General features: G+C 46.7%; 1 protein-coding gene across 1 annotated transcript in view; it reads left to right on the top strand.

Annotated features, from left to right (window-relative positions):
* Window positions 1-17,201, top strand: part of ACACB (acetyl-CoA carboxylase beta) — a 3,851,763-nt gene that overhangs the window by 1,178,986 nt on the left and 2,655,576 nt on the right. Inside the window, exon 16 of the mRNA XM_069619430.1 lies at window positions 9,559-9,640. Within this exon, the coding sequence (XP_069475531.1) occupies window positions 9,559-9,640 (82 nt within the window). The remainder of the gene's footprint in view (window positions 1-9,558; window positions 9,641-17,201) is intronic.

The raw sequence follows: 17,201 nt of genomic DNA, 5'->3' as shown, positions 1-17,201 counted from the left end.
CAACATAGACTGAAGGCAATAGTGGAGTAGGGTTAACATGGGGAATACCTTAATGAGTTCTTAGATGTGCTCTCGCCGCCAGTAGGGCATACAGCAAGATAATTCAAGGTGGCATTTTTCCATACCACGCCCACTGTGCGGCGACCCCCAATAGCACTGGACCCCCTTGAGAAACTGCCCCCATGAGGGATTAGGCTTTAGTATCATACAAATCATTCTGACATGCCTTTCACCCAAGCTCCCTGCATATCATTCGCAAAAAAAGCACTCGTTCCTTTGCAGATGGGGAGCAGGTGCAAGTGGTTCTAGGCCCCCTGGCGTAAGCACCACCCACCTTCTTAGCCCTGCCTCTTCCTTCCTGCTCTTAACTATTAGATCAAGGGTGTCTCTCGGCCGGGCGTCGGAAGCGAAGGGCAGACGAAGAAAAGGGCAATCCCTGTTTGGACCTGTTCGGACCAGGAGGACCCAGGGCCCGACCCCTGCTCAGACAGCAGGTAGGCATGCACCAACATGTGTTTACTCTCTCTGTCCCCACAGGTCATCCCCACCCCCTCTGGCCCCCCCCCGTGATGTTCCCTTGTGCCCCCACCCTTCTCGCACACAGGTGTTGCCTGTTTTGCTTGATTCTTCTACCCTGCTCCTCCCTTATCCCACCTCAAGCCTACTTCTGTAGGAGTCTGTCCTGATAAATTCTGGTTCCACCATCACTGTCTTGTGGCCAATGCTGGATTTGACTTTTATGGACTTGATTAATTCACGGTGCGTCACCCTTTCTCAACTCTCATGCTGGACTTCCTTTGCATCTTGTACTCATGGTGGCCCTGAATCATGCTGTTCCCATCTTCATCTTCTATCCTGGCTTGCAACATTATGTGTTACTACTGACTTCAGCAATTGTATTCACTCTCCCCTCTTGCTTCTCCACTCTTTTGATTGCTAACGCTCTGTTCTCTCCTCTTTTCCCTTTTCCTATCTTCTCCCCTTACTTTCTTCTATGCACTTACTTTATCAGAATTGTCCCTGGACCTAGTATGATAGCAACCTCGTCTGTCTCCTCCCCTCACTGGTCTTTTCCTCCACACCCCCTCCCCTCCAGCACTATCTGAAATGTCGTCAGGCTTAGTATGATAGTTGCTTGTTTTGTTCCTCCCCTACCTTTCTGCACCCCTCTCCCTCACCTCTTGTTTTTCTCTGGCTCTACCGGAAATGTTGTCAGGCCTAGTACGGTAGTGGCCTGTCTGTTCTATTTCCTTCCCACCCTCCCCCCTCCCTTCCTTATCTATGTCTTAGCTCTTGCACTATCTGAAATGTCGTCAGGCTGATTGATAGTTAATTTCTCATCCTTACTGTTCATGGCCTGTAAGAATGTCATTGTATTTTCCCTTATTCCCTCCCTTGCCTTGAAGCGCTTTGAAACACATTGTGTATAAGCGCTATATAAATAAACTATCATATCATATATCATCTGCCTAGCTTGCAATCAAGGGGCCCCCATTCCTCCCGGAAGGAACCCGTGTAATCATTCACCACCGCTGTCAGCCTTTCCATCACCATAATGTCCTTCAGCTTCTTCTCCCATACGTTTTTGTAGGCACCCTGTGTGATGAATGTCACATCTAGGGCGTCCTCCAGGACTCCCGTAGTCGCCATCTGGACTCGTGCTGGCTGTACCGCGCTCATGCACCACTGGTGTGCACATTCAGCAAAGAAAACACAGGACTGGTGACCTGAATGGCCGCACTGTGCAGGACATAACCAGTATTCTTTACTGCCCCTAGTTGCTGATACCCATTGTTGCCACCAGAGGTCCTCACATAACCAGTATCCCTCACGTGTAGACTGGGCTATAAATGCCACACTCCGGTCCTCCCAATAAGAATACAAACCCACGACTACATACTCAACCCGAAAAGATGGAGTAATGAGGCTCAAGCCTCGGTATCCAAAAATCACTGCTGATGGATAGAAAATCTAACAGCAAGAAGAACAAGCGCCCTCTGCTTTGCATTAAATCTGAAACCAAGCAGCAGTACTCTTAAAGCGCTCCTGCCTCCCAGAGGACCGCCTTTGCTGCAACCTGCACCTGCAAGCAAGAAAAAGGCGCATCTTCAATCTGAACGGAACTCTACTTATCGCGGAACTCTACTTATCGACATCCCCATTGTAACCGCTGGTTGGTCCCGTCCGTAATAGCAGCTGTTCGCTGCAAACATCTTCTTCTGCCGACATCTGCAAGGACATAAACATTATTAACCGAGCAATTAGAACAGGAACACAAATGCATAGAGCGCAGACAGAGAAAGGAAAGTTCAAACAAAACGGGAGTAAACAGAAAGAAAAGCGCAGACATAAACAGGAGGACACAGAGAAAGGAGGAAACCGAGAAGAGCTAGGAGCAAGACAATTAAATCACTGCTACACACAAACTTTACAATAAAGGAGTTCTGTGCTCCGCACCTAGCCGCCGCAGCAGGCCTGGCCGAGCAACTACCAGTGAAGTGAACTGGTAACTGGTGCAAGCTGAAGCAGGGATTAGAACTCCAACTACACACCTAATGGTGAGTTCAACCACAGCCACCCTTTAGGACACATAAGGGCTAAAGGGACAGAGGGTAACAAGAAGGATATAACACAGGAGTAATTGTGCCTTGGTTTCCAGGGGATAGACTGCAGCCACCACACACCAGGTAACCAAGGACCCCCGCTACCACGGACACTACACACCTTCAAGCAACACTACTCCAGCTCCTCCTATCCCAAACACCAGGGGCGTAGGAGACTCATATAATCTGAGGGGGACAAGGGCCACCTTGGGGACTTTGCTACTGACTCAAATCAATCCATATTCAAACCAACATAACGCAAGGCCAGCTGAGTGCCAAAGCCTTCATAGCTCTACAAAAAACAGGTGTTACCGTTGCCTAATTCACTGGTACTTAATTCCGGCACTTGTTCATTATTTTTTCATGTGCACACACTGTGCGGGCACTACACAATCGTACAATGTGCACGCACCATATGCATGCCATATTTACAAGACTTAACACATTGTGCGTGCACCATTCCAAAATGTCTGCACGTAAAAGGTGTGCACCATGTTCATAAAGCTCATCGCTCTGCAAACACTGGTACTACATCTCAACTGATTTATAACCCCATTTATGCACCTCAACTACAGTTCTACACACTGTCAATTGCACTATCTACATCAGGTGCATATACCTATTTCACAGCACAAACCATGTATGCATTATAACCACTGCTCTACAAACACCTTGTGCATGATTTCTACTCCTTATTGTGAACAGTGCTCAACTCTTCCGGATCCTATGTGATACACAGAGATCTCTGAACAATCATCAGGTGCACCACACCTACGATTCCCCACACAGTGTGTACCACACCTACCAGTCTGTACATATACTATGTGGGCAGCATACCAACTGTTCTGCAAGCAGCGTGCATGATGCAACATACTCCGCTCTCTGCACACATTATGTGCAGCACATCAGCTGCTCTCCAATCCGTGTGAACCATGTCTACCCCTTTGTGTATACCTTATGTGCCTAAAACCCAACTACCACTCTGCGCACATAAAGTGCACCATATTTATATTTGTACACTCGCCATGTGTGCATCATACCTACCACAATGCACAAATCAAATGCCCCATCCCTACTATGCTCACAATACAAAAATATATTTTTATTTATGTAGCACTTTTGCCAAAGTGCTGCACATAGATCATTTACATGCAATTACTATCACCCAACTGAAGATGGCACTCCACGATCCATCTTGGAAGGATGAAAGACTTAGTTGGCCTTTTGGATTTCCAGCCTGCGACCTGCAGATCCCACACAGCTTTCAGCAGCAAGTGTGCAACCCCCTGAGCTATCCTACAGGCCATATACTTACATTTATGCAGATACCAAATATATACAATACCTACACCTTACCTACCGTTCTATACAGACATTATGCATCAGATCTACCTCTCTATCTATGCATATGCCTTGTGTGCACCAACCATGTCACCCTGCTGCTCACACTGTGTGCATCATTCCCCACCATAACGAAAAGGAGCACCATACACACACCATGTGTGCACCCTCCCTACCCCTTTGTACACCTCCTTGTGTGGACCACAGATGCCACTTTATACAATATATGTGTGCATCGTCACTCAAATGTGAAGGCGCGCGAGCCTGGGAAGAAAATAATTATGTACTGTGCACCCGGCAGCCAGCTACAGCCAGTAGGACGATGAGCGAACCACCCAGGCTGGCCAGGATGTTTGCTTACAGTCCAGCCCTGATTTTACTTAACGCTGCCCTGCTGCTTCATCACGTCACTTGGGAAAATAAACCCCCTGCTTTCCCTCACCTTGCTTCTGATTGTGGGGGCGGATAAATGGATTTATCCCCTTTGCCCCTCATTTCCTACGCCCAAGTTAAACACAGTGGAGTGTCACCTTACCACGCTGCATGCGTTTGGGGTAAGGAGATGTGAGGAACATGCAACGAGAGACCCAGACGCTTTCTGCAGGGTGTAAGGTAAGTGTTACACCCTGCCACTTTTCCAATTTTGGCCAATCCCCAGCCTCCCTGCCTGAAACATTGCTTCTCACAGTCTGGGAAACCTGTATTCTGCCCTTTCTTTTGAAGGGATGCCCAACAGCATCTGTAGAGGATCGAACTACAATTGCTCCCCTGTTATTTCCTTTATCCAGCTCAGGTCAGCCCAAATAATACGTTTCCTCGGGCAATGCCACTACATATGGGAAGGACAAACTCACCTATCCACACACTCTAGGGCATTGCACGGAGCACCCCTCCCCTCCACCCCGAAACATCCTAGATATCCTCAGAGGATCCCGATGCCAACCCTGCAAGATCTTGAAATTATGCTCCATGCTGTGGTGAGCAGATTCCCATGAATGGTTACATTGAGGATCTTCTCCCAGTCCTCCTCCGAAATCCCCCGCCCCACCCGCTAGCTCCACCCAGGATCTCTTAAATGTTTGTCTACCTGAAATCCTGAAATGTTGGCTATAATCATTATTTTATAGAGTCTGCAGAGGATTCCCAAGAATCTAGGGCTCTTTCAAAGAGGGCCATGCCTCTGGAGAGATTACCATACCATTTTTCATCTGTAAATAAACCTTTTTGGTGGAGATAGTCAAAAATGGAAAGTGTCTCATTGCCCAGGATCTCCCTCAATGGGCCTGATCACGAGTTGGGCGGTATCCTGGCTGGGATACCACACAAGTTTATTAGCGTTCGCGCCCACCCGTCCGGTGGTATTAGCGCTGAATCGCGGGTTGGGGGCTAACTTTTAGTCCCCATTCCCACCCAATGGGGAATTTTCGGTACAATTACTGCGCAGTAATACCGTCAGCAGTAATTGTGCCGAAAGTAATAATTTTTGCCAGTGTGTTTACCCCAAGCTCCGAGCTGGGGGTAAACACGCCAGACTGTAAATTGGGCGGACCCTTAATTGCGGCAGAAAACACTGTTACCACCACATTTAAGGGCGCCCAAATCGTGATCAGGCCCGATGTCTCAAAACCAAGGAATACACCATCCTTGAACAATTGACCCACCCTCTCTAGACCTGCATCCGACCACCATTGGGAGTGATGAAACCCCTGGCACCCAAGATCAAGACAGGGGCCCCAGACATAGGACATCAGAGAAGGCCAAAATGTGAGAGGACAACGTTTCCTGTTTTTTTTTTTCATACTTTCCAGAGGACTCCCAAAGTGGGGTGTTCCAAAGCCGTTTGGGCATCTCGTTATACAGGGCCCATAGGAAATCTCTCACCTTCCCGTGGTGAGTTTGGAGGTCCTCTAAATAGGTCCAATGTGTTCTCAGGCCTTCGCTCATGTGTTTGAGCATTACACGCAACAGGGCGGCTTGGTAATACAAATGAGTCTGGGAGACAGAATCCCAACTGATCCCTCGGGAGAGTGAGAGGTCCTGGAAAATAGTAATCTGAGCATCGCCGTAGCCAATGGGGCCCTCTCCTTGCTTTGTCAAGAATCTTGGTTTTCTCAGTGTAGTAATGGATTTGGGCCAGGATTGACTTGGGGCTCCCTCCTACCCAGTGAGCCCTATCTGTTGTGGGTTTGTCTGTGGCATCCGTACTGAACATGGTCTTCACAACTTCGACAATGCCCCTCTTAATATCTCTTTCCGTCTCGCATTCTCTTTCAGGAAAGCCAAAAAAATGTTATTTCAGTGCTCTCTATTCTCAAAATCGTCCATTTTGAGGGTTATTTTGCTTTCTCTTCGTTCAAGTTCCAAGAGCCTCATATCGGTTTCCTTACTGTCCACTGATGACTTGTTGGTCTCCCGCTGTTGGATCCTGTCATCTGTTGTATCCACCCTTCAATCAATTTTTTTCCAGTTGTTGGCCAACATATGCCCTTATACCCCTGAGCTCACCGAGGAGCGCAGCGATGTTGTTTTTATTTTTGTGGCCACCATATCGTCAGCTACGCTGGACATAGGCGCACCTTCGGGTGGCCGGGGGGTAGGGGGGAGTTTGCCTGCTGGTCATGAGTGATATTTTTGCAACAAAGCTCTCCAGTATATCTGTGGAGAATGAAAGGAACCACTATCCCACATCGGTGCTCCACCTCTTTCCCCCATCTGCTCAGAGTGTTGCACTGGGAGCATGATCCCTAGAGCATCCCAAACTAGCTCTCTCCTCAGGGGGGCCAGCACTACTGATCCCAGCGTCTTCTGGGCCAATGCTTGAGTCAAACCAGTGAGCCTCTCTGATTCTCTGTATGAGGCACGACAGTATGAGAGCGAGAGTGTGGCAGAGCCCGGGTCCCCCCACCTATGTGCCCTGGAGGCGGCAAGGGAGCTAAAGTAGCCAGAAAGAGAAGATCGCACAGTCCAGGAAGCTCCACCCTGCGCCTCCCAAGCTACTCTTCCCCAGGCCTAGTTAGGCCCACAGATCAAGGACGGCCACAAAGGTTTCAACGCCCAGGCAGGAGGACACTGCTGCTTCCCTCAGTAGTCCTGTGCCAGGGAAATGAGAATGACCTGCCAACACCCCTCCCAAGAGTCTCTTCACCAGTGCACAAACTCACTATAAAAAGTGACCGCCTCAGGATTCCAACAGGCTGTGTATCTCTACGTTTCCAGTGTAGGTGCTGGCAGTGCAAGTCCAGGATTCCGACGAGGGCGAGGGCCCTGCCTCGACCTCCCCACCCCTCCAGACTGCCGCTCCAACCTCACTGAATCGCTCCAAGAGGGGTACTTGCCGCCCCCACCTCACTCAGCAAACGCTGAGTGCCGGCTCTTTTCGGCTTGTGTCGGGCAGTCGAGGTGCCTCAGCTGCACATTCTGGGGTACATGCAGAGCCCAGCGCCACTTCGCACAGCACCTCTCTGGTCACTGGGCTTTAGGGGGTGGAGGAGAAGGAGGAGGAGGAACGAACCCCCACCTACACTCAGCCCGCAAGCCACAATGGTCTCAGGACTCTCCCGAGCCTGTTTTGCTGTCGGCTAACTCTGCCAAAACTAAGTGGTCCTTTCACGTTGGGTATAAGGGTTGATTCTTTTTTTAATCTTTTTTATTGTGCAATTAATTTACTACATTAAAACTTTAAACACATTTCATATCAAAATGTATATCAAAACTGTCAGCATACACAGTCTAACACTTTCTTCTCGTCTAAAATTCCACTTAGCTGCAACAAAATACTCGTAATTAAAACATTTTCCAACACATAAAGAATTCAATTTAAATACATAATCCCTAAAATGTGCAATTTGGGAATTCATCCCTCTTTTTTTAAATCTCCTTCCACATGTCGTGTGCTGCTGTACTTGCTACCACAAAAGTTGCCCCATGTATACATGACTAAAATGTTCCGTAACCCTTCACATACATGGGTTTCAAGGCTTTACATTGAGGCAATATATGACGACTAGTTTCTATTCCTACAGTGCAACGTCTGCATAATCTTTCTGCATAAGGAATGTCCAACCATGCTCCTGTGAATTAATATAAATCGCTTTTGCTTGAAACTGGTTATCTTTGTCAGACAAAGGGACGGTATATGTCTTTGCCAACCCTGTCGGGCTAAGACCTGATGTCGCATCTTTGTGTGTAAAATGTCCACAATATTTACCATCTCCCAATCCTTTGCTTTCTTTTTTATTTTACTCTCAGCGTTAGGGTCTTGTATTAATATTTCCGGGTCTAAAGTTCAGCTTAGCTATAAACCTTTCTGCAGATTCTTTAAGATTCTTTAAGTGATGTCAAAAAACTATTTTTACAGTGGTTATCTAAAGTTTTGCCCAACAGCCCACACAAGTAATTTGACGGGTTGATTCCGCATTTGAAGGTCTCGAAAGGAGAAGGGGGTTCAGGCAGGGGGGGACTGGCCTATCAGGAACTCTGGAGATCTCCCTGTAGGCCATTGCATCCTGGGCCTCTTTTGTGTTATTTCCACATTTTTTCACAGGAAAAATGTTGGGCTTGCTTACAATTTGTAATTTGGGGCCACGTGGACAATTATTTCCAAGGCCTCCTTTGATTCCCAGTCCTCCCTTGGGTTCAAGACCCCTTTATGTCCTCAGCTGTGGGAGCAGCGCAAATAAGGCTGTCCTCACCTGTGCGCCCCCTGGTGGCTGCTCCTTCATCCCATTTTCAATGGCATAGGGGACATGCATACACAAGGAAGGGTGATAGTTTGGCATACTATTATAGGTGGAAGCAGCACACACAGCCCTTTCCAAAAGCTTTAAAGTGACAGCACATTTTTAGAAGCACATCTGGGACTGCTTGGCTGTGTACATACATCACAGCAAGCCCATGAGGGAGGTGGAGGAAGGACTATAAGCATCTAAATCAACTTGAATCTATGTTTTCCTATTTCCCACAAGCCGGAATGTCCAGTGTCCCCAATAAGCTCACCACCTGGGACTTCCTTTTGCATTATCTTCCATCTTTCAGGAATCACTTGTAAACGAGTTTCGTTGTCCAGATTTTTTTGTTTCATTGTTAAAGCATTATTCAGTCTGCCATCTGTGGCACAGTTTTGTGGTTCGGGGTACTCAGATTCCTCTGTGATATCCAAGGAATTTAACTCTTTAGTCTAATCTGAAGCCTAATCTGAAACCCTTAGTTTATATGGAATTGAAAACGTAAACATGTGAATAGCTACACAATGGTATTTATGAAGATGTTAGACAATCTGTTATATTTGAAAAGTTGCCTGCTGCTTTATTTAATGTCAACATTGAGTCCTGCACGTTCTAGCAGTATTCCCATTATCAGTGCTTCCCTCAGAGGTTATTCCTGTCGATTTACCTTCCAAAGTTTGTAGATATACTTCTGTATAGTCATCATGTTGCCATCCCTCTTTGGTTTTGATTTCATCTTATTTCTTCGCCTAGCAAGCTCTTCACCCACCGACAAGTCAAATTATACTTTGTCGAAGTGTAATTCCCTGTCTGCAAAAATAAACGTGTATGCTGCTAAGAAGGTCTGTTCTGATCAAATGTATGTTTACTATCTCTCATCTGTCTTTCAGAGGCCAGGTTTTACCAGCAGATACCCTGCTAAACATTGTTGACGTGGAGCTTATTTTTGAAGGCATAAAATATACTCTTAAGGTAATTGTGTTTTTTTGTTTACTCATGACATTTTATTTGTTGCTAAGTCCTTATTAATGTTCTGTTATCAGACACCAACTCGTTAATGATTTATTAAGTTGGCTAGTTAAATAAATGCACTCTGATTTTGCTTAATGTTATTTTATCTTTCATCCATTCCTTTCCTCCATTCATTTGAGGCATATAGGTTTAACGCTAATTTCTTTTACATTCAGTTACACTTGTTGAAATACTTCGAAGCTATTTTTCGGGCATATCTTTAAAACAACTTCTTGAAAAGTGAAGACTTCCTGTTATGCCCTTTTAAAGCTGGGGGCCCTGTTAAGCTTGAAGAGAAAAGGGACTGCCTCCACATATTCCACCGATCAAAGGGGATTTCTTGCGCTTTGCCCCGTTTCAGTGGGATGCTGATTGCTGTCCCCATTGCCTGAGTACTCAGTGTGTGACCGCCTTTTCACAGCAAATCAACCCAGGGAAGGCTTCGTGGAAACGCTCAGGGTGGAGCGAGTTACGAACTACCAAGCAAGCGCTGAACTACTTGATGCTGCATTGGCGGCCTGTGCTTTCTGTGGCTGTGACAGCTGCGTGTGGGGGTGGGAGGGGAATTGTGTTGCAGCCCTCCGCTCCCTAGTAACACACAGGACATGAAGAGGGGTTGCCGCTACCCCACCAGCAAAGTAGTTCTGAATACTGATGGCAGTTTATTCTTGGCTTCCGAAAAAGGTTATCAACATCACTCAATGGCCTGGTAGATACTATATAGGGCATGGATTGCTCTCTCACAGGCTTTCGATACTGTCAACAGAAGCCTGTTGTGGAGCAAGTTGCAAAAATGGGGACTACCGCAAGCATTGTTAGCATTCAATGTGGAACTTGTGACATACAAAATTGCAGGCCAGGTAGGACAGGAGAAGCAACATGAGCAACCCAATAACATTTGAAAGAGGGGTCAAACAAGGATGTAGACTGGCCTCGTGCCTGTTCAATCTTTATCTGTCTGATCTGTCCAAAAGTCTGGACAATGCTGGGTTGGCGAGTCCCAAAGTTGGTAAGGCAAAACGTACATGGATCGCCTACACAGATGATATTGTTCTCCTGGACTATACTCCTATAGGACTCCAACGTTTACTAAAAACCCTGGCGGAATACTCAGAATCAAATGACTTACAGATCAATCCAAAAAAGTCAAAAATGTTAACATTCAGATGGTCACAAAAACAAGTTCCACAATTCGCTTGGCATATGAGGGGCAGACTATATCGGTAGCGAACAAGGTTATATACCTCGGTTTTTGCCTATGGAGTCATCCAACATAGGTCTGCTAACGCAAGATTTAGAGCGCAAAGTAATGTAGTTGGGCGCACAAATTATAAAAATCCTGCACACCTACTGTAAATTCACTCTGCTCCAGTTGGTAAAATTTTATACAGGAAAGGTAGCTCCATCTCTTATCTATGGTCTGGACATAAACCCAATGACAAAAGGCATTTACTGGGATAGGATTGAAGGCAAACTATGGAAATATGTTCTGCAACTGCCTGAGTCCTTAACGATAACGTCGTTAAGGTACGAGTTTGCATTTAGTCTTAAAGATCACAGATTGAATGGAGGGTGCTTTCCTCATATCGAAAGATCATAGATCCACGCAAGAACTCATTATATGAAAACATAAAGGATATGCTAAGGGAAAATGATGATCCCTATTTGGAAGATATTAAAACACAGGTATCTGAAATCCTGAAGACAAAAACATCTCCTAAAGAATCCAATGAAGGTAAAAGAATCCGCAAAGAGGGCAGATTGGATTAATACAATCTGTGATGCTGGGATCACGATTTCCAATCACTGTAATCGTGTGACAAGCCCAGAGGATGGTTCCCCAGGTATCTGAGATGTTTCCCGAATTCACAGTGGAGGGCAGAATTTAAAGATTCCACCTCAGTCTATTACAAACAAGGGAGATATTACACATACAATACAAGGAGACCTATCCAGACAATAAATGTTGTGAAAAGCTGTTTTACGGCTATATCACAATAAACATAAAATGTTTTCTGTTATTGTATACTCTCATGCCAGAACAGAACATTGTAACAACCTCTGACCTGGAGTACTCTCCTACCAGTCTAGAACAAACTACTAACTCCAAGTACTTCTGTGGTAAGGATCAGCTTCCAACAATGTAGCAATGCCTCTTGCTTCACAACATCACATTCGAGAATTTCTTCAGGGAAAACCAGATTTACATTGGTGCTATTTATTAGACACTTTTGCACACACTCTGCAAGTTATGCTCCACTCCATCTGAATATCCTTTACCAGAAGGGCAGCCTTCTTGTCACTCTTATTTTACCCACTTCTTCAACCAAATGCTGACAATAATTCAGTTTACACTCTAACTCTTCTTTGGCTTTGGATATGTGGGTTTAAGCCAGTTGCTTTTATGAACTTCTTCAAATATGGGCAATAGAGTTTACAAATATTTGGATTCTTATTTGCCACCTCTTGACATTGACAATCATTCTTGTTTTCAAATTGCCTTCTTATAACTTTCTTTTGGCTTTGGCAATAATAGTTTGTATTAAGTTCTTGAATTATTGCCCGTCTTGTTGCTGGCTTTTAAATTGCCCCACATGCATATATTCACACCTCTTTGGTCTGATAATCAAGCTCTTAACATTTCACTTTCGCCCTTCAAAGTCAGTGTGGTTTACAAAATACTGCTTTATCTGCTTTATGTCTGTTCGGTATTCAAAAGCACTTTTCTTCTCGTATTTCCCTCTATGCATTTTGCTGGTTGTAAAGCACCTGGTCTGAGCAAGCAGGCGGTTACGGAGAGATCCAGTGTCACGGTATCTTACTGGACTCAACGGGTCTGACGTGCACGTCCATTCGCCTTGCTGCTGCCAGGTCTTCTGCCTCAGCTGCTTCTCGCAATCCACCAGCTGATTTCCGTCTTTTGAAGCCCGTGCCACTTCCACACGGAGCTCTCTCGGCTCCAAAGGCTCTCTGGTGCTTGCCTACCACCGGAGACAGACTTTCTGTGGGGAAAGCTTTTTAAACGTTCGCTTCCCGCTGCGCCTCCTCTGCAATTAGGGCTTCTGGAGGCAAAGACCCTCTCGGGACTGGCAACTGCTCAACAGTTGGCAGTGGACCCGGCGTCTTCTTCCCCCTCCAGCTTCTGCTTCTACTTCAACGTGGAGAGTTCCCAACTCCTCCACCTACTGCTCTACTACTCCTGCATCCTCATGGTCTGCACCTGAGGGGGCCTTTTAAGCTCCCAGTCTCCCTCCGGTGTGGGTCATTTGCATTCATAAGCTACATTCAGCAGTTTTGTGCTTCTTCGGCCTTCTTCCTCGTCCCAGTAGTTTGGGGATTCCAAAATGCAAGAATCTGCTTTTCTCATGGGAATTTTAATCTCATGCGCCTTTTTTTCATTAATTATATTCCCAAAAGGAATATCACAAGGATACATTGAAAATAAAGATCTTTAGGGTCTAAATTGGTATTATTTACAGATTTATCTTTAACATTCCTGTGGGAGTTAAGGGAGCTTCCAACTCTATGAATCTCCCATGTTTTTAAAAGGTGTTTCATTTCTCCCAAGGCTTATGGGTTTATTAATGTTTTCACCCACATTGATATTCAGCTTGGGAGGTTAAAAGCTTTCTCTGATAGCAAGCCATGGGTGGAGAGTTTAGGTAGGGTCTTTGTGAGGACTCATCTCAGTGTTACTGGTAAACGACAAACGGTTCTTTGGGAGAAAAAAAGAGTGACACAGGACAAACCAATTGACTATCAGGACATTAAGGAAAGCACATGGGGAAAAGAACAATTAGCTATCTTATCTGGCTGTCATGGCCACTGGGCAGGAGCCCAGTACTTCACTTCATGCAGGGTCCCAATGGACCCAGTCTTGGTGCTTATGGCACCAAGCTAATTTCAAAGTGTGCATGGCACACAGAACACCAAAGGCAGGTGCAGCAAGGCCGGGTGGGGCCCTGTTATCACAGGGAAGACACGTGCAGAAGACAGAAGGAGGAGCTAGGTGGGGCCACAAGGCGGGGCCTAAGGGGAGTGGCTGGGGCCAGGCTATATAAACTGGCCCCACCCGCATACTGGCGCTTCGCGTTAGTTTGCTGAGAGCAGCGTAACGCTTACTGCCGTTCAGAAGACTCTTACCTGATTCAGCACGTGCGCCTTCAGTCTCCGGAACCCTCCACCACCTACCTGGTTCAACACGTGCATCTCCAGACTCCGGATACCTCGACCATTTTATCTGAATTCAGCCACACCATCGCCGGAAAGTCTGCCATTTGCTTTCCGCTCTGCAGTCGCTGCGCACGCCTTACCTGAAGTTGCGGCATCACCAGAAGCATCGCCATCCGCTTCTCATTCCGCAGTTGCTGCGCACGCCTTACCTGAGGCCACACCATCACTGGAAGTGCTGCAGTCTGCTCCCTACTCCACCGCAGCCGCATTCACCTTACCTGCCTTCCGAAATCCTCCACAGGTACCGCCCAGCATCCTTACCTGCTCTGAACTTCACCAACACGGGGCTTTCATCGGGCACAGCCTCCACGCAAATCTTAATCTCCGGCAACCTGACAGAGTCGGACACAGCTCGCCAGCCATCGCCGCTCTGCCGCCCCTGCAAGAGAATAAGAGACACAAGGTGAGCGGTCACACAGACTTTAACTTGCTAGAGCAGCACAACTCACGAACTTTGAGCAATTCTTAAAAACAACTTACTTACCAGTGGTGGGATCATCCGGAGCAGCCTCTTCTCTCCACCTCGCGCTCCTGGGTCATCTTCATCATCTACAGGGGAGAGAACCATATACCATTATGAACAATCTTACTTGAGACAGTATTGTTACAAGAATACAGACAACAACCATTATTATATAAACTTATCGTCAAGACGCAAAGGTCGCAGCCGGTCTGGACCTCCACAATTTGGACCAGTGACACAACGAGGTCCATCCGCAGTGCCCCTGCTGAAGAAAGGAAGACGGAGAGCTCATCCTTACATACAAACAGGTGAGCCTGCATGGGTAAACTTTGCACGCACTACATTTTGGCACGAAAGGGTAGAGGGAAACTGCGACTCCACCACGCTATCCTTACTCCCGCTCCTCTTATCACAGGAACAAGCCCAGCCGTCAGGATCCCCGGCAAGACAGCAGTTGGGGGAGAAGCGACCAGAGGGAACCAGATCCGGGAAGGGCTCCAACCGTGCCCCAACGTCCCCGCAGAGACCAGGTGAGCGTAACACTGGCCCTCAGGAAGAACACCCTAGCCCTAGCGGGGGTGCCTGACCCTAGATGGCGAATGGTGTAACGCCTAGCTAAGAGGGATAGGTAAGAGAAACTGTCCCTAAGCTTTAAACAATTTTTGTGTGAGGAGATGATAGCTGTCTATAACTTGACAAAAACTACGACAACCTGGTAGCAACCACCGTTTGAAATCTACCTGCGAGTATTGGAATTAAATCTCGTAGAGAAATTATTTGGAAGCTAACAAGTGGTTAGTGGTACCATGGTAATTTCATCAGTATTTTTATTCACCCTATGGTCCGCTAATTACCACGTGTCGGTGGTTGCATGGAAAACATAAAAAATAATGTTTGTATTTAAAAAAAAAAAAGTCATGCCCTTATGCATAGGACATTCTTAAAAGGCTCACATTAAGTGAGTGAAAATGACTGAGAAAGTACCCCCTGTAGGTTGTGGGAGTATCTAAAAGGTTATGGGTAAGACATAACCAGTTGGGTCGACCGGTTTCGATGGTGCACTTTGGTTAGACCATCTTCTTCAGGACGTATGAATTATTAGTGTGATCAGTACATCTTCCAGCTTGCCTCAGAATGGGGCAGCAATGGCAGGCTGCTCCGTCTCCTCTAGGGAGACGCAAACAGACATAGCAAAGTAGGCATAAGTCCACCTAATGATAGTCAATTGGTTTGTCCTGTGTCACTCTTTTTTTCTTCTCCCAAATAACCATTTGTTGTGTACCATTACTGTTATTTAACAGTTAGGGAAGACAGTTGTCCTTCCGGCCTCATGCCCAATAAGCCCTGTTGATATTTAGTGCTCAGTGTTACTGGCCCAGATGAAACAGGCAGATCCCTTCACAAAACTTTACAACATCTGGAATTCCTCTGGTTCATGTTATCAGCTGATAATATCTACATGAGTATAGCAAAAATCGAGGCCGTTTTGGATTGACCCATTCCTGTTTTGCTAAAAGCCTTGGAGACCTTTTTGGGGTTCTCTAGCTTTTATCAATGTTTTATTCAGGGCGTTTCAACAATAAACACCCATTTGACCTGACTCACTAGTCTATCTGTGCCCCTTCACTGGTCCAAGAAAAGGCACAAGATACTTTTGATACACTAAAAGAGACTTTTACCTCAGCCCCGGTTCTGCAACACCTCAACCCTGATCTACCGTATGTCGTAGAAGCCGATGCCTCGCCCTTTACTGTGGGGGCTGTCCTCTGAACTGAAATATACAGTGACAGAAAATGGCACAGTATCTGGCTTTGTCACACGCCGCGGTCCCTGGCGATTATGGAAACGCTGGCGGTGGAGCGGCCATTAACTTGCCGTCACGTAATTACGTTCTTGTCCGCAGCGGTCTAGTTTCCGGATCAGCGATGTCCTTTTAGTCGGCACCAACCCGGAAGCAGATGCGTTGCAACCCTTCGTGTCAGGCTTCCGGGTTGATACGCTGCAGGTCTTTCCTCCGTGGCGCTTCGCCGCTCTTTCTTTCTACTTGTCTTCAGTATTGCACTCTCTTGGCTTACCTTGCTATCTAGGGTAGCGTTTCCTTGTTTCCCCTTCCCTCGTCTGCCTTCTCAAACTCCCCCGTTCAGTCAGTCCTTTTCCTGTTGTCCTACTTGTCTGCATTTAGTACCCTGTGCCTGGTATCCTGCTACCTGGCTCAGCTACGAGGGGTTTTTTATGCCCGCCGGCTTTTTCCCCTTAAACCGGTCTGCCCCGGTACGGGGGCCCCCTTGGCCCCGAGTCAGAGGGGCAGGGTGGCTTCCTCTCGAGGCAGACCACATCGACAATCCAGGGAAGAAGCATTGAGAATCCGGAGATTCGGAGTTGTGTCGGACCAGGAAACGACAGGTGAGGAGACGGGCGTGAGGGGTACTCAGGAAGGTGGAGGGCATTTGACGGAACGCAAGAGTGAGCTTGACAGTTTGCAACGCCTAAAGTAAAAGATGGCCACTTCGGAACAAATACAAGAACTAGTGGCCGCGGTCCAGGCCCTGAATGTGGAACTCCAGAATGTGAAAGCAGATAATGCCGTATTGAGACAGATGGTCTCTACTAGGGATACAAGGGATTCTGACTTACCTCCCATGGCTTTATCCTCTGGAAAGTTCGATGGAACTCCGAAACGTCTAAAGGAATTTTTGGAAGCTTGTTCTATATACTTCACCTTTAGACCTCAGTTGTTCCAAAATGATCATACTAAGGTGGGATTTATGGTATCCAACCTAACGGGGAATGCATTAGCTTGGGCTGCCCCTTTGGTGACCAACAATA

Source organism: Ambystoma mexicanum, chromosome 10 (assembly GCF_040938575.1).
Source record: "Ambystoma mexicanum isolate Mex_15411 chromosome 10, UKY_AmexF1_1, whole genome shotgun sequence".
Taxonomy (NCBI): Eukaryota; Metazoa; Chordata; class Amphibia; order Caudata; family Ambystomatidae; genus Ambystoma; species Ambystoma mexicanum.
This window is presented reverse-complemented; position numbering and strand designations above follow the sequence as displayed.